This window comes from Pelecanus crispus, chromosome 2 (assembly GCF_030463565.1).
Source record: "Pelecanus crispus isolate bPelCri1 chromosome 2, bPelCri1.pri, whole genome shotgun sequence".
Taxonomy (NCBI): domain Eukaryota; kingdom Metazoa; phylum Chordata; class Aves; order Pelecaniformes; family Pelecanidae; genus Pelecanus; species Pelecanus crispus.
Window position 1 is genome coordinate 158,637,435 of NC_134644.1, and position 24,549 is coordinate 158,661,983.

A 24,549-nucleotide genomic window follows, 5' to 3' on the forward strand; every position below is an offset into this window, starting at 1 on the left:
AGGGAGTTATTATGGAAACGTAAATAGATGGAAGAGCCTTTGTGCTCCAGTTAAGAGCCATGTGTTTAACAGGGAGTATTTTGTACTTGCATCCAGATCTGGCCTCAAAGGCCTGTGTATCAGAGAGCTCTTGATATGCTCCACCATTTGCATCTACAGATGTGCTTCAGTTTTTGTTGGCCTCTGTCTCCAATTGCTCCCTGCTGTATATACCCTACTCATAAGGGAGAAACATAAATTGACTACATTTGTGAATGTTTATGATCACAGACTTATCTGGGCTAAAAGGGATCTCTGGAGACCATCCAGTCTGGACCCCTCCAGTGGGTGGCTATGAACATCTAATAAACTCTTGCTCCAAACATTTGACTGACTCTGTAAGAAGATGAGGATCGTAATGAGTATTTACAATTGGGTGTCCAAAGTATGCAATGTGAACAGCACCCTTAGGGAACATTAACTTGGAAAAACTGTTTCTGAAAGGCTTCTACATCTCATACTTTCATATTCTGAAATCTATTTCCTGTTTTATCAGATTCTGTAAGGGAGGGAAATACCCTACTTTGATTAAAAGGGAAAGAAAATATTCTCATTTTGCTTTGCAAGAATTTTTCTTTACAAAAATAAGTGGTAAGAAAATACATAGTTCCCTTCATCAAAATGATAATTTAGAAAGCCTTCCTAATCCATTTTTACACTCCTTTATTGTCTTGTTTCCTTAGAAGAATGTGACAGTGAGAAGAGAGCTAGCTTTATGTTGAGGCTTTGCTTTTTGTACTACAAATCATAAAATAAATGATGACCCGCAGAAATAAGGCCACAGCAGCTGCATTGCCTTTGCAAAACAAAGTGTTACCCTAAAGTCTTTCTGTGGCAGATTTAAGCCACTGTCTTTACACAGTGTTGTAACAGAAGTTTTGGGGGGGGTTTAAATGTATTTCTTTTCTATTCTTTTAAATGGTCATATTTCTTCTCTGGCCAACTCCGCTGACATTGTATCAGTGCTGATGGAGCTGTTTGGAGGCAGGTGACAGAACTGTCACTGTATCAATCTCACCATTAAGCTGTCAAATTCCACAGCAGCATTTGGAAGTGAATCAGACACTTCCACCGAGATTGTAACCACAATGTGTGAAAGACGCTTCTATTCCTTTGGATGTGCAGGAGACACTTCCATTTACAGAAAGAACCCACTGATACTCTTGTTGTACTGCGCACAAGGATTAGTCAGACTCTTCAGGGAAATCAAGGGAAGCTGGTGTCTGTACAAACTCTACTTCCATCAGGTTTCAGCTGTCCCAACTGTCTAGCGTAATTGCCCATCACAGTTAAGCTTCCAGTATGGACACATAAACTGAACACTTTCACTGACGTTCTGCTGTTTTGTTGATTTTATATCCCCACTGTCAACACAATTTTATAAAGACAGTGTCAAAGTGAAAGTTACTTTTACATGATTCATAAATAAGGTTGTAGGATAACTACCCCGTTTCTTCTACAACGAGTGTAATATTGAAAGCACCCTGCTTCCCCTTCATACAGAATGAAGCACACTGCCTATTCATTCTGTCCATTTTCTTCTGCATCAACACCTATTCCTATACTTTCTTTTTTTTTTAAACTTTACTTTATGCATTTATAAATCTTCTTTGATGAGGGTCAGGACCCGCTACCCGCAGATGGATTATCTTTTATATTCTGGGCCTGGCTGTACCTGGGACAACAGAGTTCTGACCTATGTCAAGATATGGCAGTAGTAAAATCTAAATAGGAAATAATCAAGGACACTGCTGCTAGAACAAGAAGTACCCAGATTCTTGGCACAAATTTAAACCTTATAATCGCATATTAAGACCTGATAACAATGTCAGTGTGCACTTATATGAGCTGCTTGCATGTGGAGCTGCTGTTATAAGAGGAAGGCATTAACACTGTAAGTAGGCTATACAAATAGTAGAACCACAAAGGAAAATTTTTAGGTCATCAGCTCCTACAATTATGAGCTCACGTGAGTACATGGAGACAGAAGTGCAATATTAAACACTGCTTTTAATTCTTATTAAAGACAGACTGCACTCATCAGCGATGGTTATGTAACAAGAATGTAAATTTGGATTAAATCTTGTTATCCTCAAAAGATGTTCTTAAAACAGGTGAAAATATTTGATTTTTTAACTCTCTTTCTCTGTACATATTATCTATATAAAATTTCTCTCTGTCTATGTCTACGTCTATGTCTACGTATATCTGTATAGGTACATATGTTTATCTGTAGATGTATAGAGAGTTTATATAAATATTCTTACACATATATACAGAGTGTGTGTATATATATTCAGTCTTACACAATGCATATAGACGACCTTTTGCATGTAGCATCTTTTTCAAAATGGATAAAGATTAAGCATAAAGTTGATGTCTCCAAAACTGGTTCCCCCTGCCTTTGAAAGCTTTTTTTTTTTTTAATACAGTTATAATTTTTATTAATCTCAGGAAATTAAAAAGAGACAGAAAATGCACAGGGTCTGCATCTGAATTCACTGAAAGAATGAATTGCAGTGGGAAGTTATTTCTGGCATGGTACTTTTAAAATGAAGCTCTAGAACGTTTGTACTCTAACATTATAAACAGATTTTACCATTTTGTATTATAAAACAGTATTTTGTATGAGTGAACAGTCTCTCAGCCATGGAGATGAGACAAAACCTATGGAGAAAGGAAATTACAGCATAATGGAAATGATGGCCGGGAGCCATACCACCCTGGGCTGTGAGCTCATCCGAACAGAAATGCCAAGCTGAGCTGATTTGGTCAGTGCTTCGATTTGGGATCTCTGAGGAAACCTCTGAGGTTGCTGGAGGAAGTGGTGGTGGCAACGTTGTAGGTGGTACTCTCTGTTCTTGAGTCACCATTGGGCCAATAACCTGTGTGACGGGAGCGAGCAGGATTTCCTGGAAGAGTTGTGGGCATGATGTGAAACCACGGTCCTGAGTATCAGGGATTATTTAAAGACCACCATGGACTTTGTGTGAAAGGTAGACTTGTGAACCCTGGGGTACCGATCACATTTCAGTATATCAGCCCTTCTTAGGTACTTTCTCAAAGTTATTCCAGTATTTGCTTCTCCTTGGGGCAGCAGAATAAAACCAGTAATGTAAGACTGCTGGAGTATTAAAAAGAGTTCACACCCCACTGAAACAGACTTTCACCCTAAATCCTGTCATTAACTTGAATGAGTTTTGGATCACATCTAGAGTCCTTAATGTGCAAGGACTGCAATAGGGCTAACCTGTTTTTGAAGGAGCTCCTCTCCTTTTCGTGCATTTCCCATTTGGGCAATGCTGCCTTTGCCTTTCAGCCGTAATCACCAGCCGTTACTCATATATGATGTCAGGCCCTCTCGTGCTCTCAGAGCAGCTCGACTCCAGATTGTTTTCCTCCCCAACCCCGCTATGATGTACTGACACTATGACATGACATTCTCCCCAGAAACAATGACATGAATCTGATTTATAACTGGTGGTAAAACTTTATTATTCAAGTTTAGATGTAACAGACATCTTTGCTGCCTGAAGATTGTTTGCATAAGAAATACACCAAGAACATGTTTGTGAGTAGAAATGAACATGCACTATGAAAACCAAAAAACAAAACAAAACAAAACAAAAAAACCCAAAACAAAACAAAAAACACATCCATGTGTTGTAAGGACAAAACATTAAGAGCCAACATTCTAGAGTCAAATCAGGGCTACAAGTTTAATGATGGTTTTTAGCAACATGAAGTCATTCTTTATGAAATACTTTTTTTTTTACTTTTTTTTCCTTTTCCTGCTGGTGAATTTTCTATAAGCTAAATTTACAATGGCATTTTGAGATGTTTCCTTTTCTCCTGTTCTCCTTCTACATAGAGCTCAGAGGCCAAAATGATAGGAATGGAAAACTGTGGTTGCTGTTACAATGTTTATTCTAAGAATTTCACTTTACTAAGTGTACTCAAGAAACAAATGAAACTGGTATTTATCTGGCTGGCAGCCATTAAATCATTGTCTTTTATCCTCTTAAAAAGAGGTAAATTGGGGTATATGTGATTACTGTACAGGTAGCATCTCACCAACCGCCAGCTTTCCAGAGCTGGCTGAATGAATGAATGAAATTGTGAGGAAGAGGGTAGGGAGGAATCCTATTCTGGGGTGAGGAAATTATGTAAATCATTCTACTTGGCCCATCTTAACTTTATAGAAAAGTTCAGAAGGGATTTCTCACTTATCTATCACATTTGGGATATGTTGACAAATTGCTCGCTATTCTTTGCCAAGCATAACTGTCTCCACAGAAGCAGAAGGAAATATAGCTACCCTTCTGGCTGAACAGAAGTGAACTTCTAATCTCTTTGGCTTTTCCTGACCAGTACTAGGAATTAGCATGTTAAGTCAGCCAAGAAAAATCAATACGGGAGCGAGAACGGGAATATATTTAGACATCCTAGGGCAAAAAGCAGATGGTAGACAACATCCTTAGCACATAAAGCAAGTAGTTATGACTACAAAGCAACACTGTCCAGTCCAAAGATGGACCTGAAAGTCCATCCCTGAACTGAGGACTAATCCACAGTTGCCAAATCAGGTCTCCCCATTGCACAACCACTACGCTTCAGCAGTGTATACAATTAGTATCGGTCACTTGTGTCTTGCTGCCCCTGTAACTGCAAAAATAATCTCTCACCCACAGCATGCCTCAACTTTTTGAGATGTCTATGTTCTCTCTCTTTAAGACTGTCACAACGTGCAACAGTATATTTTCTAGGCAAAAACCAAGATACAAGTATCCACTGTGTTGTCCCCCCCCCCCTTTCTGGATGGTCCACAAAAAATTAAAGGGGGAGTTTCATCAGCACGGTGGCAATTAGGTGCAAAACTTTGTTTGGAAAGCACTCCGAGTTTAGCACCTGAACGCAAACCGTGCTCTGGAAAACCTTCGTCTCCCGCGGCATTAACCTAGGGGGCAGCAGCCACGAAGTGACAGCTGAGAGCCAGTCTGGTTTGCAGAAGATGCTGCATGACGGTTCCCGCTATACACAGCGGTAACGGAAACATTGCTCCTGCTCTGCAATCTGATTAATGACAGGCCCCACAAATCCTCCGGTTTTAAACCATCTACTTATTCTGTGGTCCAATTTGAGATACATTTTGAGATCTCCAACTACCATTCCTTAGCAAGAGAAGTACACCTTGAAGACAATGGCAAGTTGAGAACAAAGAATGATTCTTTGCAAGTTTAATTTTTAGTGCTGTAAGTTGATTGATATGCAGTGGGTGCAGTAATTACTTGTGTGTGCTAACATTGGTTTCTACCTGAGAGTTATTAAATAAGATTATTCTTTTTCAATGTCAGGATTTATTTTTCTTTTGATCATATACATTGTGAGGGGGGTCTGGAAGAGGGATGGAGTCACCTCTCTGTTAAGAAAAAAACTGCGCCCTCGCCCTCGGCCCCCCCCCCCCCCCCCCCCCCCCCCCCCCAGTCAAAGAGAACAGGCTATGGCAAAATCCCATTTCTTACAAAGCAGAAATCTTAGAACATCTCAATATGTCATGGCAAGAACAATGAACTTTTTTCAAATTTTATTTGCACCATCTAGGTGTGCAATATTACTATTCAAAAATTTGTCTTGTTCTTTGCACTCATAAGATTTCATTTCTCCTCATCCCCAAACCCTGATATATGTGTATTTCCTGTTATTGGCCTCTGCTTCTGAGTTTAGCAAGAGGTGTTATGAAGTACAGGGTGGTGCTCAAGTCTTATAATGCGCATGTCCCCCATAAAATATTTTGCCATGAAGATGTAGCTTCCATCAATGAAGAAGCCACAGGAACTGGTAGGTCTTAGAAGAAGTAAGTCAAACCAGTAACTACTGATAACCGGCAGGCAGCTACCTCTCAAGCTGATAAAAATGACTGCTTAGTGAGTCTAACATGTGTCTTGGAAAAGCTGAAAAGGACACACACTGGACCCTGACGTAACAAAACGAGGGCAATCTATTTCAGTCCCCACAGAAAAAAAAGAAACAAAAAAATACCCAACAAAAATAAATCCACAAAAACCAAGTCAGAACTTATTATTGGAGAACAATAGTAAAAACATAACCAGACTTTGTCTGGCACTGGTATCAAGCAGGAGATTCATCTAAAAAATAGAAGAAGAAGAATGTGGCCCAATATCCTTTGCTAACCTAGAACACTATTGAAGGGTTATAGAACTCAACTGTGAACAGATTGAGCGGGACTTTCCATATGCTGCTCACCAGTATAGAAGCAATGGGTGGAGCAGGAAGGAATGCAAGCCTAATGCTGAACAATAGCCTGTCTGTGCCTAACAAATCAGAGAAACTGTGCAATAACGTTTCATCTGTGTGAAAATGTAACACCTAAAATACTGCCAAGGTCAGCAAGACCTTTGGTGATCAGCTGTGTAAGTGCTTCTCATGCATGGTGATGTTCGTTGCCGGCTGCTTTAGGCACATTATTTTTCAAAAGACTATCAAAGTGCTGAACGTTTAGGCCAGTTCCTCCCTGGTTTTCCTTTTGCCTACCCCTATAAAACATTTCCTATCACCTCTCCTTTTATCTTCCACCTCCCTGTCTATCTGGTTAAGTATCTTACAAGTGCACCAAATTCTAGAAGGGAGAGTGGTGAGATTCAGGTAAGTTAAATACAAGAACTTTTTTTTTTTATGATGCTTTAGTTTCAATTACATGAAAATCTGAGAAAGGCGGCATGTAAGTGAGATCAGAATAGGACCCTTTACATATAATCTCAAGTAAGGACTTAGTCCAGAGATATTTTTATAGAACATTTTAAAAAATAAAATGCATGAATGGAGAAATAAAAGACAACGTAATATCAGAAAGACATTTTAAACTTCATTCGCTGCAACATTCATGAACCAGTTGAGCTACACCTGCCATCCAACCATAAGGAACTAAGACCCTGCACTGCGAAAAAGAAACAAACCCAAACAAAACAAAAAAGCAACTGCATAATATTGTAAAAATGGAGTGCAATGCTACTACAGAATGCAATAAAACATCAGCGCTGCATCGTCAAACAGCACTTATCAAAATAATTTCTGAAATGTTTCTTCTGAAACACAGACAAAGCAATAAAAAGAGGATATATGTTTATCATTTTAAGCATAACAATGTGAGTTAAGAGCTTAAGAATACAAAAGTACTTGGAATGAATAGTGCTACCCTTTTTTTCCTAAGTAGGCATAAAAATATTTTCATTTCCTTCTTGTTTTTCCATACCATTAATATCAACAAATTTCATTCATTTCATGTTATCGTTTACAACTTTAATGCACACACACAGAAAAAAAGATACCTACTGCAATAGAAATAGTTGCTTCATTACCTTGTTTGCTACATTTGCAAATGTAAACAGCGAGGCAGAGCCAGAACTGACTCTAATGCATGATGGAATATCTTTGTTGCATACGTACACTGTAGAAAATAATTATTCAATATGTCAGGCACCATTATTTGAAATGTAATACATTAATATTTACTAGAAAAATAAGGTTTTTTTCTATTTGTTCTCCCAACTTCTTTAATGAAATAAGTTAATCTGACAGTGCATCCAGTAGCTTGTAATATCTTCTACATCCCTGTGGCAAAATAATAAACTACTGGTTGGGACACTATAATGAAAATGATTAAAGTCAGTTCTTGTACACCCTTGTAGCAAGCATGGAGGCTCGTCTAACAGCACCTTTAACCAATTATTTAATATTTAGTTATTTAGCCCTATTTCCCTGAGCAGTTATGCTGAGGAGCTTTCCCTTCATGGATAGTTTTTACAAAGCTTTAAGTATTAAAAAGTACTATGAAGACATTTAATGCTACTTAGCAAAAGCTGGTATAAGTCTACTGAAGGGATTGACTGGTATGTATAGCAATGTTAAGCCTGTGGAGAAGTAACCTTAGACTTTAAGGTTTAGAAATGTAATATATTAAAAATATATTAAAATAAAATACAGCAGGTTACCTTGTTCTATGCAAATTAAACCCGGAGAGTGGCTTCTGTATTAGAGACTTCACTTGCACAAAATGGTTTTCCTAGACTAAAGTGTGCCAGAAAGAATGTAGTGATAAAATGGTAGCTAAAATCAGCTGAGTCTGAGAAACATCTAGATGAAATTGCTGCCAAAGCTTTGAGGACAAAATGATCCTAAGGCATGTTGCAGGGCAGAAATTAGCCCAAATTAAAGAAAAGAAAATGACCTTTGAACATCTGTATATTTAACAAGTCTAGTTTTTATATACAATGTGCATATGTTCACTATACCCCTGCAGCAGTATATACATATACACATCTTTCCACTCTTGCCAGTTATGTCTCTTACACAATAGCAAAGGTATTAATTGTCCGGTAAAATTTTCTCAAGGTTATTCGCCATGATTCACTGCATTCTGGCTAGCTTTGGTGGGCCGTGTCCCATATAATTACCTTCTCCCCCTTGTGGCCACCATCCAACTGTTCTTTTTTTCTTGGTAACCCACTCATTTAAAAGGAAAAAAAAAAAAAGAAAAAAAAAAAGGAAAAAATAAAGAAGAAAAAGGAAAAAAAATAAAAGAACAAGGGATTTAATATTGGATAAGGCATGCTCTCTATATGAAGTGCTTTATAGGTCTTCACAAGACATTACAAGCTATTGAATTCCCATCAAGGAAACCTATTTCTGTTTAATTGTGCTAAGTGCTAAGGTTTACTCTTTAGGTTTTCCATTCTTTTCAGCTTGTGCATTGTTCCTGTGTAGGCCCCTCTGGATGTGAGTTGTGAAGTCATACTTGTCCGTGCAAAGATGCTGGCATATGCTGCACTGGAAAGGTCCACTGTCACCATGGCAACTCATATGCAAAGCATACATCACTTCATCCAGAAAGACAATGCCACAGTGCACACACTTGGTAGAAAGTTCATCTTGAGTACTTCTATCAACTTTCTCTGTTTTTACTACATTCAAGGGACCTTCATTTTTTACATTTGGTGGTGCCTTACTCTTTTCCTTGGAGGCACCATTTGCAGTTGGCCCAGGTCTGGAATGCTTTATCGCCAAATCTAGAGGAATGTCATTGTCTGATCCGACAGCTGAAAAATGAGGAGGCAGATTAAAGGTGGGATAAGGCACATAGTTTTGGCAAGGATTTGGTAGGCCAGGCACATGACTCAAGTAGTGTGGATTCCCAGGAACAGACAGCTTATATTTACTCCAGAATCTCAGCCAGTCAGCTTCACTCTGAAAGTCATTGTGTACAAACGGAAGTCCAAAAAGTGGGTACTGGTATTTTTCAATAGGGCTTCCAGGTGGTGAATAGTTTGGGTGTTTCGCAGGTCTCATGTATTTTTCTATCGGGCTGCCTCTCTCTGAGCTTCCTTTCCCTTCTGATATCGATGAACTGTTTCCTGGGTCTCCAGTACTTTCCTGAGGACTTTTTATCTGAATGTGCAAAGGTTGCATCCTTTTGTGAATATCCAGAGTTTGGCTGACCAATATTGGCTGCTGAGCAGAATGGCTTTTAGTCAATGAACCTGGGGCCTCATATTTACTGAGGCTGGGAAGCTGAATTTCTCTCTGATGACCTTCAGGTAAATGATCCTCTGACCTCCTCTCTAAGGGGCTTCCATTGACTTGTTCCTCACTGCTACCCCTCTGCTGTTTGTTTAGCTGCTCAGCCTGAAGTGCCTCCGGGTTAAGGCGCTTTCTTGTTCGTCTCCTAATGATCTGCTCACCATTGTTCTGCTTAATGATGTTTAAAGGCCTGGGAGTCTGCATGGAACGCACACATAATGAACAAAAGGAAAAAAGAAAGACACATTAAACAAATCTGTGAGACCACGCTCATGCAAATTTATCTTTTCTTTCGTGAAGAGCTATAAGAGTTTTATGGGAATGACCAAATTTCATCCCAAATGCTGGTTCCTGGCCCCTCATGCTAAAAGTAAACTATGATTTTTTTTTTTTTTATCAAACAAGTCGACTGCGTTAGACATACTATACCTGTTTTCTTAAGAAGGCATGAAGTATCCAAGCTGTCAAAGCATGTATTACCCCTTACTCCTGAAAAATTCTGTGGGAGACATGCTGAAAATGGGTGCTGAGAGCTAGGGATGAGGTGGAAGATGCATGGCCCTATGCACTAGCGTTATTTTATGCACCATGTCACCAGAGCTGGGATCGGGCAGGGGTTTGCACCGGTCACACTATGACAAGAACTGATTAACAGTTACCTTAATACCCACCCCCTTTTGACATGGATAGAAAATGCAAGCAAATACAGGTCTTGCTGACCACCGCTGCTGTCACCTAGCAAAAGGGCTGCAGGTCCACTGCAGTGGTGAGTGGGATGATGGTGGCTGGAAAAGGACTAAGAACGATGGAGAAGAAAGCCCAGGAAAACTTCTCCTATGCACCAAAAGGTCTACCTGGGACTTTGGTACCAACTCCCTCTCCTCCATCCCTACTGTATTTCTTTCTAAATGTTACTGATGTTGTGCTACTAAGTCATGAGGGAGAGATGTCCCCTTGAAGGTGGGAAGAAGGGGTCTGTAAAGAAAAAAGCATTGCAGAAGAGGCAGAGGCAAGAACCAACTGAGGACTTCTGTTTCCATTTGCTACCTCCCCACACCAGCTGAGGGTAGGTGGCCTATTTAGATGAGAACTGAAAGTACTTTTGCGTGAAGCAAAAAAAAAAAATAGTACAAGGAAGGACAGCAGCCAGGTGGCTTTGAAAGGCCCCTCAACAGGAAGGCAATGGTATGTGAATGAACGATGGTGCTGTAATGTCGGTATGTGTTGCTCTACTGGGCAGATGTTAAAGCAACAAAAACTACCTAAAAGTCATTCAGTTTGGTGTGCTGGCAGTTGCCATTTGTCTCATCCAAATGCACACATAATCCTACTTTGGTTGGAGGCCAGAAAAGTGCCCCACACAGTATTCCACTTATATGTTTATTTGGAAATTTTCTTTTTAACATTGTTTTAAAGTGCAGATTAAATTTTGGCATACAGTCAGTATCCAAAACAATTTGTACCTTCAATGTAATGTAATTTATATATATTCATAACATTGAATTAATATAAAAATATCCAGAGCTGGAAGAGCACTCACTCTATTATTTGTAGAGATCTAGTTTCTCTCTTGACTTGTCATCTTCCTCTCCTCTTTCACCTGTTTATTTCTCTGAGGTCAGCTTATTCTTAATGGTTAACTACATTTTAGGCAGTGCAGCTACCTGTTAAGGTTTTACTTTCTATTAAAACTCTGAATCAGAAGTAATATACACTTTGATTTAGACTTTTAATATGGAAAATTTAAACTTAGCAGAAAACCAGCACCTGAACCAGCCTCCTCAAACAGATCAAAGTTGAGGCAAAATCATGTTAGAGATAAAATTAGAATATTTTCCATGTAAATTCTATGCAAATGAAGTTTATGGTTTGCAGAATCAATAGCCAATAAATACGCATAAGCATATACTCTTTATTACAAGCTCTGTGTAATTTCCTCACCTTTTTGTGACAATGGTAACACTGTCATACTGACATGCTGTGTGAGATCTTCAGTATTGTTGATGTTGCTCTTATTAAACTTTTATTTATACACTACAGACCATTTTCATACAGCTTCCAGACAACCTTTCAATAGTTTGGAAATACTTTTAGTCTTTCTCTTCATGCTACAGGGATGAAGTCTGATCGTGGAAGTAGTTAAAAGAAACATCTTCATACCTGTGATTAAGTTCCCTCACACACTTGTTTGCAGCTCTGGCTCTTCAAAGTTACATGCCATTAGGAGTTAAAGGCTGTAGGTCCAACTTAAAAATTCTTCAGCATGCAAATGACTGTACTCATCTGACTAGTCTTTAGTTGATTAAAACATTACTCAGTGGAGTAAAGCTACGCACATTTTCCTTATTCATAGAAATATTCTGTATTTGGCTGCAACTAAGGCAGACAGAAAAGTTTAAGCTCTCTTCTTGATTTTCAGTGGGGCATTGAATTTACAGAACAGTGGAAACATTACCAGAACTTTACTTTCAAAATGCCCCATGTCAGATCCTTAATTGTGTGTTAGACATAATATATTGGGTATGAACACAAAGATTTTTCTGCCGTCTCTGTAGCAACTGGCAATATCCTTACCCCAAATATATGAGTAACTTTAAAAAAAAAAAATCACAAAATTCAACAAATAGTTCATGAAATTGTTGTGATTAGACTTCTTAGATACCATGGGAAATTGAAGTGATCTCTCCACTAGAAGATGATGTATGTCTAATCCTAGAATAACTTGCTGTAACTCCTCACTAAAGCCGTCCAAGGATGTGGCCAAGGAATCACTATGGAACAAAATCTAGTTTTCCATGACCAAGTTAGAGCTATTAAAAATTGTGGAACAGCACCACAATAATAATGGTCAACTTCATGATTCTGGGGAGACAAATGATATACCTTTCTCTGTGGGCAAATGTGAATATTGTGTATATGTTTGCAGTGAATGGCACTTTTTTCACTAAAACTATTTCAATAATTGACTGTTGGAATATTATTACACATTTCTTAACATTGTGGTCTGTATTAGAGGAGAGAAATGTGAAAAACCTGGCAGGTTTAATGTAAATGACCCCTAGATTAATTGAACATTTTTGAAAACGTGTTGAAAAATTATTCAAGGGTATCATAGAAACAGAAATGTGACTTATAGCAGAAATCACTACCATGTTAACATTTGTCAGTCACTGCCACCTAGTAGTATCTGATAGACCATAGATTTTTCTTCTTATTAAATACAAGTAAAAAAGGGACCTTGGAGAGAAGTGTATTATATGCATTCTTGAGTTAATGAGGACAGTAGTTCTAGATAGTGATAATCCAATCAAAAGGGAGGTATGAAATGTGCAAACTTACTATAGATGGATTTTACTCAGCTGTGTAGCATAATTTAGTTTAACAGGGTGGCTCGCAGAAGGGAACAGTTCTAGTCCCTTGAATTTTTACAGCTTCAGACATTTACCTAATAACTGCATCATCCTGGACTCCTTAACTCAAAAACATACATGACAATTACTTACTGTAATTTTTCATGAAGAGCAGACAGGCAGACAGATAAAAGAAACTTTCATCTTTCTGGTGTCAGTCTAAAGAGCATCCCTTTCCATGGGACAGTCTCAAAAGGTGTCCCAAAGGAGAGATTTGTTTGATTATTTCAGACTCCAACTTACAATGGAGTTGCTATCGTACCACAGCAGAGTGGAGGCTTAATTAAATTCTTTGCGTTTGTTTGGTCAAAGTTCAGTTGAGGATATTAATGTCAAATGTCCACTGAACGACAGCTTATTGGCATGCTTGAACAGTGGAGCTAAAAGATTGTGTCAGCTTCTTGCTTTCTATATGCATAAAATAAAGTTTGAAATTGGATTGCTAATTATCATTGTTGGAAGCACACTATTTTGTTCCTACTGGTTCGTAAGAATTATCTGTGCGACGTGTTTGAATTCAAAACTGATTCTTGCAGCTTTTCTCTATTCAATAAGTTATACTAATAATCACGGTAAGGTCCAACACTGCAGCTTAGAAAAATATGTTAAAAAAAGGGAAAATGGGGGCTGTGAATGGAAGTTCTACAAATAACTGGACTCAAATGCCAAATTAATGGTAAAAAGCCAAACTCTCCTCCTTAAAATCTTTGTTGATGCTCACCACCGATCAATTTCCTTAAATTAGATATTATACCTAGAACTTTGAGAGATCTCCAGGAAGATGATACTTTCAGCAAGACCCGGCCAAGATGATGGCCAGAGATCCTGCATTAGTCCATCTTCTCCCGCAGGCTCTCTGACTGGCTGGGTTGTTCTGAAGCTTAAAAGCAGTTACTGAGCTCAGAATGACAGCACATGGCAAACAGAGCTAACCTTTCAGACTGGTGATGGCCTTGCTGCTTTCGAAAACTGTTATCTTTTTCTCTTTTATTAAGTGGGCTGGACAGGATCTTGAGTAAACAGGATTGTTATATGGCCTGTACACAAGACCAAGGGTAAAATTCACAGAAAGTACTAATTGATTTAGAAGCTTATGCCTCAAATTTAAAGAGAAATAGGCATAGGCACTTGGGAGTCTTAATGCATTTGAAATATAGTTTCCTAAGTGGTGCTTTTTTTTTTTTTTTTTTTTGTAAATGGGATTTCTGAAAAAAGTTTTTAAAAATACACTTTCAGTCACAACACAGATTTCTGATTTGCGCTCTAACCCTAAATTGCTATGTTGCCTTGGCAAACTCCCAAAGGCTGCCTCAGTTTCTATTTCTGAAAAACAGTAAAACTTTTTAACTTTGTGGGCATGTTGTAAAAATTAATTAATTAGAGTCAAATCTTGGTCACCTGACTCTCCCATGTGCTTCTATTAAGGATAGCAGGGATAATATTTAACTAGTGGGTCTTAACCTAGAAGATTCTGAGCATGTTGGCACTGGTCCAAGGAAACACTTAAGCATGGCTTTCCTGGACCTGGACCAGCATATTCAACATCTTTCAGGATCAAGCCAAGTGTCGATAAGATGAAAAGCAATATAGACAGTGCATGATTATTACTTATTCTCTGCCTGATCCTGAGGGATGGTGAATCTTCCCCCACCAAGTGATGAGTGCCATCAAGTGAGTAGCTTCCTTGTTATTTCAGAATCCTCCAGCAGACTATAAGAACTGTAGAAAAAAGAACAAAAAACCCCACCACCCCATATCTCCAGGAAATTCACTATCAAGAATAAAGGGAGGAAGTGAAAGAAAACAAAAAACACAGCAAGGGATATATTTGATATAGATGTGATGTCTAACTTTACGAATCTTTTTTTTTTATCATGAACATGAGGGCTCTTGAATTTAGAGAGCTTTCATCACAACATATTGTATGTCTTTAAATGGAATTCCCAGAAAAGAAATAATTTTCCCCTTATTTTGTATCAAAATGATTAAATGCATCACTGGTGATCTCAAACACGTCTACCCACAGCATCCCAGCCTGTTTCATAATGAATCACATCTGATCCCAAAGTGACCATACTGCAAAACCCTGTTAGGAAATTAACTGCAGGCCAGGGAGTGGTACTAATCACACAACCAGACAAGACCACAGCTGCCCAGCGTAGCTGTATAACCCCTTTTTTTCTGAACAAACCAGTAAGTTCTTCCTACCGAGTGAAGCTTCTGGTAGAGGCCACACGCATTGCATACATATCCACCATTTGCATTCTTCCGCCAGAGAGAGGTCTTTGTGGTCAGGCAATTGGCACAAAAAACACCCGAGCCTCTACGTCTCTGAAACAGGGAAGAAAAAAAAAAAAACACACAGAAAAAAAAACAGGTCAGAGGTGAGTCACATGAGCTGCGGAGTTAGGACAAATCAACACAGGAGTTTTGTCTCTAGACTGGCAACAATGACAGTATAAAACCACACTGCCCATAATGAGGTCAGGTTCAATTGTGCTTAATAGGCACCACTGATTTTCATTATAATTAACCCTAGAGTGATGGATGAGGTGTGTGAAACACCAAAGCCTTTTCAGAATAACAGCTTTAACTTTTTGAACTTCAGGTTTTGTGCATTTACTGATGGTTTCTAAACAGCAAATTCTGAAAAACTCCTCTGGAAGCTGACAGAGAACATTCTGTAAACTTCTCCTGGTTTGTTCATTGCGTTTCACAACAGGTTATTTCTTTTTAGTTTGCTCGATTTTAAAGTGTGATCGGTAACAAGAATTCTGAAACACCACCTCTTCAATTAATTACAGTTTGTACCTGCGTCATACTAATTCCTGTAACAGAGATTATACTTCATTAATTGAATACATGATATTCAGTTCCAGTCTCTCCCACTTAGTTCTGAAATCAGTATAAGCTACCATATATTTCCCACAGCCCACTAAGAAGGAGGAGTAACCTCTGCCAAACAAATAAAAGTACAGTATTCTTAATGAGACCTCTTTTGAACTTCACCCGCAAACCCCAGAAAACACTGTCTCATCGATGGATACATTTATTTATTTTATTTTAGTCAGGCAAAGAAAGGCATAGTACAACTTTCCTAAATGCAAATTGATTTTTAACCAGACTGAGCTGTGCATTCATCAGCTTTCATAATGATCCAGGAATATTTAAAAGTAGACACGTTTATGAGTATTGCTCGTTAAATTCTTTCTACGGAGTAATGATTTCATTAAACTTCTCATTTAAACAAAAGTCAGGCTGTGTTTGTGGGCACAAATACTAATAAGCAGGAAATGGAATTCTTCTGCTGAAAAGAAAATCTGAATTTCAACTCTGTTGCCTTTTTGCAAAGGAAAAAAATCAGTAAGAAACCTTCAGCATCTAAGATAAGAATGGGTGAGTACAGGGAAAAACAGCCTGGGTGAAAACTAATTTTATTATAAATTAAAAATTACTAACACTATAAGTCAAAATTTCAGGGTTTCATAAAATTTAAGTAATTTATTTAACTTTAGTCCATACTGTAGAAGACTGGTGTTCATGCCAAAAAAATACAATGGTTATAATTGTACTCCGATACATTTCAAATGGAAAGCTTTCTGCAGACATAATTTTGGCTTCAAGACTGGAACACTTTCTTGGCATTGAAAGGGCATTTGATTCATCGGGTGTTTCACAATGTATCACTAAAAAGACCTGGTGAGCAGCCAGTTCCCTATAGGGTAATTTTTCCATCCAGATGCAAGTGCTATCAGAGGCCCTCGTCAGCTAAACTAATTATGATCTTGCATTTGCTGATGCCTGCTCACTCTAACGTTCGACATCCTCCATTAATCATCAATACAAGGAGAATGAATGAAACGTAAAGAAACGAGGGCTGGTAAGCTGCACAGCCATAAAAATCTGAAATGAGTGCAATAATTTAACAAGATTGGGGAAATGTTTTTAGTGAGCACAAAGTCAGGCTAACAATTGCCCTTTTAAACCAAGAACACAATTTCATTAGTACAGCAGGTTGTGCTACTTTAAGGTGATACAATAAAATCGAGATTGTCGTCAAGATAATCTCTCTCTCACCCCCTTACATCATCCCCTACTTTGTCTCTTAAATCAGAAGCAGTAATATACTACTTTTTTCTCAATTTGTCTAGGGGGAGAACTAAATGGTAGTTGGTGTCCTTCAGCAAACATCTAACTAGTTGTGTATATGAGATCAGCTCACTGTGAAGGCACGCTCGCCTACAAGTAAATTGAAGCTCCCCGTTCTTTTTGTGGTTGCATATCCTTGCTCAACTTCACCTGGCTGCTGAAGTATTTTCCTTAAAAGTACAATAAAGCTTCACTAAACTAACCCAAATTTGGTCCACTTGAAGGACGAGAAGTTTCCAAGTGGAAATGACTGTATATGGCCAGGATTCAGATACAACTGCAGAAGTGTTCCTTTCCATTCCTACTTTTTGTCTGCCGGCCTATGGCTTCTTGGTGTGGTGTATTAACCAAGAGGAGTCTTAATCTGAGTCAGTCTTTCCACCCTTTCATTTCTGTTTGTGTTCCCTGAGTTTGGGAAATACCCTCTACAAAGTCATGGAAGACTTTTAAAATATAGAGCAAGCGGTCTAGTTTATACGCTGCATTTGTACGCACCTGAATGGTGACAGACGGTGTAATAACACTGAAACCTTCCTTGAATGCTATGGAACTAGCGTATCTTTAAAACATTGACAAAAGTAACTCATTTTTTCTCTCTTTTTTAAAGAAAGATCTGATTCAAACTGGACATTAGTTGCAGTGAAATAATACAATGACTAGAGCTGACAACAATCTACAAAATACCTCGTAGTGGCTATATGTATGAAGAACCTATACCTGCGCTTATTTAGTACTTACAAACTATTTATCTGTTTAAAATTTCAAAGTAGTCCAGCTAAACATCTTTCCCTAAATTTAACACAAAGTGTGTAAATTCATCTTACATGCTGTTCTAAGCATTGCATCTTATCTTTCTTTACCTTCTCTTAGTTCTGTATTATTTAAGGACCTTACAGGATAATCAACAATGATTATTCCCCTACCTAAGTGTTCCAACATAGATTACATATACTAACGAATTAAGAATTAAACCACTTCTGGACAAATTTACATGCTGTTACTTTGTTGAGCTTTTTGGTTATGAAACAGCTTTTTATAGTGGGGACACACAGCTTTAGAATGGATTTCCTGGGATGAAACAGGACTGTGGCAGAATTGGACTAAATGTTCTTCACCCCCAGATCCCACTAACCACAGAAGGGACCTGCTTGTCAAAATACACCTGAGAGATTTTGATGATGTCTGCAAGAAAAAACGAAGGCTGTTTTTAAAAGCCTAAAATGCCACTAGTCCTCTTCTCTTAAACCAATATAGTTTCTAAAAAAAAAAAAAACCCAGAAAACCCCCAAAAACCTAGGCCTTTACTTCCCATATACCAAGTTTTATAAAAGCTACTGGCCAACAGGAATTATCTAAATTTATTTTTGTGCTAAATTTTAATTAGTGATGATACTTCTACTGTTAGTGATGATACTTCTGCATGAGTCCGTTGGCTTTGCATACTCAGCGTTTGTACTAGTCAGTAGTAATGGCCACTATTGCTGGTTTTCGGGGTGGTCTCGCAAAGGAACAGGCACCTGAGCGCTAATCCAGCAAAGTCTGCGCAACAGCTATGGCCCACGGCCTCCAGAAAACCCAGCCATGCGCTCAAGTGGTCTGCTAAGCACCACCTTCGCCCGCATTTTCAAGAAATATGTTATGGAACACTTTGCTCTTTTTCAAATGTGAACATATACTTATCACAGTAAAATAATCTTTTAAGATCAGCCCAGAAAAGGTAAGACTACATAACTAGTCATGGGAGGGTTTGAGCCACAGATAAAAAGGTTTCAGGCTGCGATCGATGCCACTAGCACTAACTGGAGTTATCCATGAAAATTTTCTATACATCTTCGGAAGAATAAGCCGAAAGGGTCTAAATAACTAAAATATGTATCTGCTAAGTCAAGCTTTAATCATCCAGAGCCTTATAACCACTACATTACAATTCCAAATCCTGAAGGGGCCAGAGCAGTGAAGAGCCTGTCTCTATTTCCATTCCAGTTCCTAGGTTGGGCGTTTAATATCACAGTTGTCTCAAATCACATTGGTCTGAAACTTGGTGCATGTTTTTGTCAGCCCAGATGTAACTTTTTTTTTCTTTTCTTTTTCAGTACTGAAAACTTTATTTAAATCAGTTCAGCTGTTTATAATTTGGAGATTGGCCAAAACTGGGGGGGGGTGGGGGGGTGGGGGTAGAGGGGATTTCAAATTTTTCGGATAACTTTCTAACAAATCTACAGTTATAGTGGCTTTGCTCTGGGGAAAAGAAGTATGCACACATTTTAGTATTTTAGTAGTAGCAAAGCAACAAGTGGATTATATTTTTATGTAGCTAAGCTATGAAAGTTTGTAATTATTCTCTGAACATGTATTGCAGATCTCTCTACTAACTGTTTTCCCTCAGTAAGAACCATGCTGAAAGCATGTAATTGCATAACAACCCTTGATATGCAGAGTATTTACTCACATTTTTTATGGTTTCATATCTTGACCGTTTCAAATTGAACAAGTCTGAAACTTGGTCTACACATTGTCAAGCCTGAATGCCTGATTTTTTTTTTAACTCCTTAAATGATCTTCACTAGTTACCAATATCTCATTGAAACAAGGAAATTATTAGTAGTGCTTTCTGCTAAGCAATGAAACAGCAGAGTATACCATAACAAGTAATTCACTCATGCATCTTGACAGGATCAGGCCCTTGTTTTTCATAAAAACTGCTGTAGACTTAAAGATGACTCTACAGTTTACATGATTTCAAACTCTGTGGCCATGCAGAAGCGACATTACACTACACAGTTATACAAAAAATATTTAAAAACGTACTGAACTTTCAGTTATTGTTTCAATGAAACATCATGCAGCAAAATCTGTATTGTAAAAGCACAGCCAAAAACACTGCTCAGAAACTGCGACTTTTTAGCTAGCTAGACTAAGCAACGGTGCCTGATGCTCTGCTAGTGCCAAATACATCCTGTTTTCAAAATTTCTGCCAGAAGATGCTTTTAAAAAGTCAAATAGGCTCCACAAGCATCAGCCAAGCATTTTTCTTACATCACCCTCTTGGTCTGGACACAACAAAACTTGTCTTTCTGCTGATTACTTTCACTTCCCCATCACAAAATGACGATATGATGAAGCCTGAGTGGATTTTTTGACCATCTCTGGCTTTCCTACCATGCCAGAAATGGAGCACGTTGTAATTGCTGCTCCAGAACACGGGTTGCAGAGAAATCATAAATGTTACCCAAGAATAAGCATATGCCTGACCTATTTCCAATGACAAAGTCGGGGACTACAACCATACATGCCTCACTGCAAAAAAAAAGGCAAAGTGCTGGCTCTGGATGCTCTCCGGCAACACGGGAGGTCCGAAAGGGAGGTGTCGGGAAACCTGCGCGTGCTTGGTTCAGTATGAGCCAGGTGACCCGCTGTGGAGAGGATCAATTGTAAGCAGCTGGTCTCATACCTGTAATCGTCCGGCTGCTACCACAGGGTTCAGAAAAATAGTGTAATGCACTCATGGTTACATCTGTATATGTTGCATTTGCACTGCCGTGAGTATTTCGGAGTTTCTTGTTTCACACTTGCTAGGTCTTTCCAGATATTGTTCTCCTTATACAAGGAGGTATTTAGTTCTCCGAGCTTGGGTGAGGCCCAGATTAATTGAAGTTTAAAACCTGGGCAGCAAGGCAGCATCTGGATGTTGGAGTAAGCGCTACTTTCTGCTGTTTAGGATGGGAAAAGAATCTTTCAGCCCTCATTTCTTTTGGCTGCAGAGGCACTCAGACCTTTCTGAATGTGTTTAATCAAAACTGCTTTCTCTCTCGACTATGAAAACAGCCACAACTATGTCCCTGTAAAGTTTCACATTTTAAAAATTCAGTTGCTTTTGCTGTAACTACGTCTAAATTAAAAAGAAAGTCATTGGGTTTTCTTCCCTTTATAACTTGGACAGCTTTCAGGAATAGACCAGGCACAGCAAATTTTTGGCCCCAAAGCATAAGCTGTCAGAAAAAGCGAAATACGTAAAGCAGAGTGTTAAAGTAGAAGTTGTTTTCAACCTTAACTATGAGTTAACAGATGCCTCTTGAAGTCAATTTAATGTGCCAAATCCAAACTCTTCATCCAAGACCTTTTCAAGAACAATTACATTAAATAGCTGTATTTGAAAGAGGCATAGGAAAGAGGTTAGGAAAGGCAAGGTAGGAAGAAAGTAAAAATGCCAAGAGGAAAGTTAAAATTACACACCTAATTCATATAAAAAGTTTAGTGGAATTTTTAATGCTCTATTGTGACAGCATCTTTTTATGATATACGCTGTATTACAAACTTTTAATGAGAGGAATCGGGGGGAGTGAGAGAGGGGAAAAAAACCCAGACAGTAAATTAAACATTACTACTAGCGCAGCCTTTCAGAATCCTACCCTCGATCCCTTAGGGAGAGTAAATATTTTAATGTGCATGTAAACGGCAATTATTTTTTATCAGCAGCAAAACTGCAGATGAGTAGATTTTGTCCCAGCATTTGTAGCATTTCCCTGCATTTTGTGAAACTACCTTAGAGAAAACGGCATTCACTACTCAAAAAAAAACCCCATCCCCAAAACCAGGCAGTGAACGACAATCTCTTCGTGTCTTATCAAGCAAGAAGAATTTCGTAAGATATTAGTTTAGGATGTCATGATTGCTACCAAAGTAAAACAATGGCTGATCAAAATGAATGATTAAATTAAGAAAAACACAGCTCTGCAAAGAAACCACTAAATCACTTGCTCTTGGGTCTCTTCGCTGCCGTCACCTCCTCACCTTTACTTCCTCCCCCAAGCTATAGCTGACCCAACCTTTGCCACTACACTGGAAGGGAACCGGCTTTGGACACCCACCTTCGGCCAGAGCCTGAGCTCCACAGGCAGGAATTTACCATCGCTTTAATCATCCGTTAAGAGCCACATGCAACTATGGGATCACGTCAATAATCACAATGCACTTTACAGTGACTTATTAATTGTCATTCATTTAGGCATTTATCAGTGAAAATTATGTAGTTCACAGTGTATCTCCTTGTTAATCCAAACAGGGATGGAAGGTAATTTCAGCGTTTCCCCCTCAAGATCTGCAGCGGCGCAAATGTGAAACAATAAAACTTTCTCTGCAGCTTTGACTTCCTTGCCACGGTTAGTGGTGGTTGATTTTTAAGCACTGTGTGTTAAAAAGGTATGTGATCTTCTGTTGCGCCAAATGCATGTACGCAGACTAAATAAATACACATATACATATTTACGGTATGAGGCATTTGTAATGAACACTGAGAAATATTTTCTGGTGGAACTATATGTTAGTCTGGCTTGAAAAGAGTTAAATATTTACTTAATCATTCTACACAAGGTATGGTTTTTTAGAAAGCAGTTTCCTTCAATCATCTTTTACTAGCTATAACATATTTTTAAAGTCTTATCCCTAACCTCACACAAGCTGATCATCCTTAAATCTCTTCCAGTGCCTTAAACAGCAGCTACCACACTACGATATGATCTCTCTTCTGGTGTATTTAGCCACTGACTACCAGCAGTAGAACACAGACCTCCACGGAGGCAACCCAGAAATCAATTTTAAAAGTTTTAGTAACAACAATAGCAAAAAAAAAAAAAAAAGGCAAACTGGAAACCTGCTTTTCCCGCACAATAATGATGTCATTTTGCAGCAACTGAAACCTATTCGAGAGGAATAGAAATTTTGTCTCCAATAACTCACCGAGTCAATTACACAGGAAAGTACTGTAATGGGCTGTCCCCCGTCAAACAGCTCACGTACACGACTTCCTTCTCAATTACCAACTTGTCTGCATTGCCATCTGTAAAAACGAACGCATACCTTGCGCTGCCAGTTTCTGCTCTTGCACTTCCATTAGTGGAACTGGCTGCAGCTGCTCAAGAAGAAAGCCCTGATTGTCTTTGTTTCCCCCCAATGCAGCACCATTTTTCTCCCTTCCTGCTGTACATCGACTCGAGGTAACGCGTTATCTCTGCTGAGGTGTGCCCGTGAGTATTTAAACTACAGTCCGCCTAAATTTGTGTCCTGGCTTTTTTTCTTGTTTCCGCAGTTTATCACCTAACACAGTAAAAAGCTGCCAGCAGCATCTCTCAGGATCTTCACCAGAATTATGTTAGTATCGCAACAGGTTTTATCAGTCCTTTTTAGTAACTGCTGTGAAAATTGCTAAGTTTCTGGCTAAACTTCTTCCACTTTTCTAAAGCAGCTTGACCACTCCGGCAATTTTAAAAAAAGCACTTATACGAAGCAATCAAAAATCAGATTAATAAAAGAAGTCCAACTTAGGAATGATACTATTCCTTACAAAAAATGGTTTGGTAGACGCATTAGTGTGCATAAGCAGGACAGAGGGAGCCTGGCTTGGCAACTGCGAGCCTTGCCCCTAAATAATGTAAACCTTTCTCCACTAGCACTTTGCTGCAACAGAGTCACGCAGCAGCTCCGATGCTGAACGGCTGCCTGAAAACTCAGCGCTCGTACACACAGATCGCTGCTCCTTTCCCAACGGCGTGTGCTTCCAAACGAGCTCAGCCGTTGTTAGAGAACAGATCTAAGTCATCATGAGGCTCTTGCATTTTTTCAAATTAGAAACACAACATAAATGGTGTAAAATGCACAAAATCAGACTCCTCCTGATCAGAAACTGGATAAAAGTAGTACCCGCAGAACTAAGCACACTGAAAGAGACGTCGAGAAAGCTGGAAATGCTTCTGACTTTCATTTCTTGGCATAAGGCAAAAATACCCAAACCCTGCTGTCTCAAACGAGGAATCTAAATCAATAGCTAGACTTTGCTATAAACAGACTCACTTTCGGAGATAAAGAGCCAGTTATGAAGGTGCCTAAACATGGAATTAGGTGCTTAAGTTCAAGCATCAATACCAGAGGATTTATGTTCAAGAAGGCACCCCGTGTATCCCTCCTTTCATGAAGTAATCTCACTCATCAAATGAACAGATAAAAATGGAGCAAAGATACATCCATATTTCCTTAAACACCCCTAACTTTGACATGGTAGAAGAACCAGAGTGCATTTGCAGATCTCAGCTCAGAGCCCATATGTAACTCTGCATGTGATAGTAATTGAGGGTCCCAATCCCACAAGTGCTCTGCTGTAAGCATGAGCACAAAGCTGCTGGAGTTCTCAGCTTCTGGCATCTGTTCCCACTTCCACAGAAATCAGATGGGCAAAATTAAGTTTTGAGGGGAAAAAAAAAAAAATCACAGACATTTAAAAAACATTCCCTGACCTTATTAAAGTCCACGTGATCTCTATTTATGTAGAAAATGGCTCAGAAAGCCAGCAGCTGAGAGGAGGAAC

General features: G+C 38.8%; 1 protein-coding gene across 3 annotated transcripts in view; it reads right to left on the bottom strand.

Moving 5' to 3' along the window:
* Positions 1-8,769: 8,769 nt before the first annotated feature.
* Positions 8,770-24,549, bottom strand: part of TRPS1 (transcriptional repressor GATA binding 1) — a 180,792-nt gene continuing 165,012 nt past the window's right edge. For all 3 annotated transcript variants that reach the window (XM_075705989.1, XM_075705987.1, XM_075705988.1), the window contains exons 5-6: positions 15,252-15,374; positions 8,770-9,831 (exon numbers count right to left, since the gene is read on the bottom strand). In XM_075705989.1, coding sequence (XP_075562104.1) covers positions 8,770-9,831; positions 15,252-15,374 — 1,185 coding nt within the window. The remainder of the gene's footprint in view (positions 9,832-15,251; positions 15,375-24,549) is intronic.